We start from the raw sequence: 2,500 nt of genomic DNA, 5'->3' as shown, positions 1-2,500 counted from the left end.
ACGAGTGAAGAACAGTAAAATGTCCTCAGTACTCTGTTTGTCATGATATTTCACTATATAGGTGAATAATTGCAATTAACTTTGTTTCTCTTTTTAGTTCACTAAGTCACGGTTTGGTGGGTCCCAGTTGGCTTCTCTGAAGCCAAATTTAGTGGATCGGCGGACCCCCAGCCCCTCTCCTCCACCCTCTTCCAGGACCCCTAGCCCTTCTCCTCCCAGCCCCTCCCCTTCTCCATCCTCTGTGAGGGCTCCCAGTCCTGCTACATCCTCTGTGAGGACCACCACCCCTTCTCCATCTTTTGTGAGGACCCGCAGCCCATCTGCATCCTCTGTGAGGGCTCCCACTTCTGCTCCATCCTCTGTGAGGACCCCTTCTGCTTCCCCTGTGAGGACCACTAGCCCTTCTCCATCCTCTTTGAGGGCTCACAGTCCTGCTCCTTCCCCTGTGAGGACCACTACCACTTCTCCTTCCCCTGTGAGGACCACTACCCCTTCTCCATCCTCTTTGAGGGCTCACAGTCCTACTCCTTCACCAGTGAGGACCACCACCCCATCTCCATCCTCTTTGAGGGCTCCCAGTCATGCTCCTTCCTCTGTGAGTATATCACCACAAATGTAAATAAAAAATTTTTAACTCTTAGTACAAAACTCCAAACTGATCACACTTGTAACACAGCTAGAGATTCTTTCAAAACCTGACCTCATGGTTTCATTCTAGTTAAACTAAACGAGAAGAGATGCTACTCAAAAGTTTGATAGTAAGAAGCAGGGACTGTGAATTAAACATTTATATATGTGAACCACTTAGTAGAGAAAAGCATACTTTGTGATTTTGCATGTTGTACTAATACAATTGAAAAAATGCTGAAATGCTTGAAAAATTGCACTTTTGATTATCTGTTGTGATATAAGTATTAAGAGTTTTGAAATTTGACCAATTGCTTGTAAAAATTGCATCAGAGCAATAAAAGAAAGAACTATTGGATAGGCTGTGGTGTATATTAGTGCAGCCTTTATTTATCCAATAATCAAATTGTCTTTCAAACAGGAGGAGCCTGGAGGATCCTTGCCAGCCCCTGCTAGTGCCTCAGCTTCATTCTGGCTGCCAGGTGAAATGAGCAAGACCATCCCTGTGCAGGACCAGAGGTGGATTGCCAACACCTTGTTTCAATCTGGCAAGCTGCGGCCAGATTTGAAGCTGTGGTATGAGCCCCCGGTCCCAGCCCTCATTTACCACCAGACACCAACTCCTGACCGGTTCTTCACCCATCGGTTGATGGTGTGGATGCCCTACCACCTGTGGAAGGTGAGGGTGTCGTGCCCAGCTTGTGGCAAGAACCTGACGGGCTACGGTGTCCACAAGAGGGCTCGGAAGGTCCTGGACATTGACAGATACTACCTGATGGTGACAGAGACACTCAGGTGCACTGTGTGTTCTCTAAACTATCTGTCAACAAGTCAGACTGTCCGGGACCAGCTTGACCTGCCTCACCAGAAAATGTTCCGGCTGATCTTGACCCGCAAGTGAGTAAAGCACATGTTGATTGTGAAGACTTAAATTATTGAATTCACTCTCCAATGAACATATAACTAATCACAGCAACAATTTCAGGTTTGCCTGTGACATCCGTGTCATTAGGCTGCTTCGGGACCGGACGCTGGGCAACAGTCCAGCTCGATTGGTGAGGCAGTTGAAAGAGAACCATGGGGAGGAATGGCTGAATCGGTTGGCACACTATCTTGGGGAGTGTGCTGACTTTGTGGACCGACCCAGCCTCTTTCCAGTGGGCTGCCAGGAGCCTCCAGATCCCATCGACATCCCCACCAGTCGATGGCTGCTGTCCGTATACGGCAGGGACATCCTCTGCCGTATCGACCACATCAAGGCCAGCATCACGTCGACCTTTGGCACCATCTTAAAGATGGATTCAACCAAAAAGGTAATTAATAATCTGACTCTGTGATAGACTTACATATTTCTTAAACACTGTCAGATAAACATTCATGTTGTTATCAGTGAAAACAGTACATAATAAATGTGTTGTTACATTTGTAAACTCCAGATCACAAAGAAGCTGGCTGGCCATGGACGGGGGACAGCACTCTGGGTGACCTCCATTGGCAACGAGGTCGGCCAGATCCTGACCAGTGTCCTGTCGGTGCAGGAGGGGCCAGGACTGGACAGGATGGTGGCTGGTGTCATGGAGCGGTACCACCAGGCTGCCGTTCCTCCGCCAGTGCTGCTGTATGTGGACTGTGGCTGCTGCGTGAATGAGGGCACGAGCAAGCTGCAGTCCAGGTTTGGGCAATGGCCAGACCTCCACATACGGCTGGACATCTGGCACTTTATGAGAAGGCTGGCCGTGGGCTGCACCACCGACGCCCATCCCCTCTACCCCACCTTCATGGGATGCCTGTCTGCCTGCATCTTTGAGTGGGATGCAGGGGACCTCAGCCTGTTGCGGCAGGCAAAAAGACGGCAGCTGATGCAGGAGGGTGT

General features: G+C 49.6%; 1 protein-coding gene across 1 annotated transcript in view; it reads left to right on the top strand.

Moving 5' to 3' along the window:
• LOC137049506 (uncharacterized) overlaps window positions 1–2,500 on the top strand; it is a 53,164-nt gene that overhangs the window by 47,475 nt on the left and 3,189 nt on the right. Inside the window, exons 14-17 of the mRNA XM_067428034.1 lie at window positions 98–595; window positions 1,049–1,524; window positions 1,613–1,940; window positions 2,064–2,496. Coding sequence (XP_067284135.1) covers window positions 98–595; window positions 1,049–1,524; window positions 1,613–1,940; window positions 2,064–2,496 — 1,735 coding nt within the window. The remainder of the gene's footprint in view (window positions 1–97; window positions 596–1,048; window positions 1,525–1,612; window positions 1,941–2,063; window positions 2,497–2,500) is intronic.

Source organism: Pseudorasbora parva, chromosome 2 (genome assembly GCF_024679245.1).
Source record: "Pseudorasbora parva isolate DD20220531a chromosome 2, ASM2467924v1, whole genome shotgun sequence".
In the NCBI taxonomy this organism is placed as follows: domain Eukaryota; kingdom Metazoa; phylum Chordata; class Actinopteri; order Cypriniformes; family Gobionidae; genus Pseudorasbora; species Pseudorasbora parva.
This window is presented reverse-complemented; position numbering and strand designations above follow the sequence as displayed.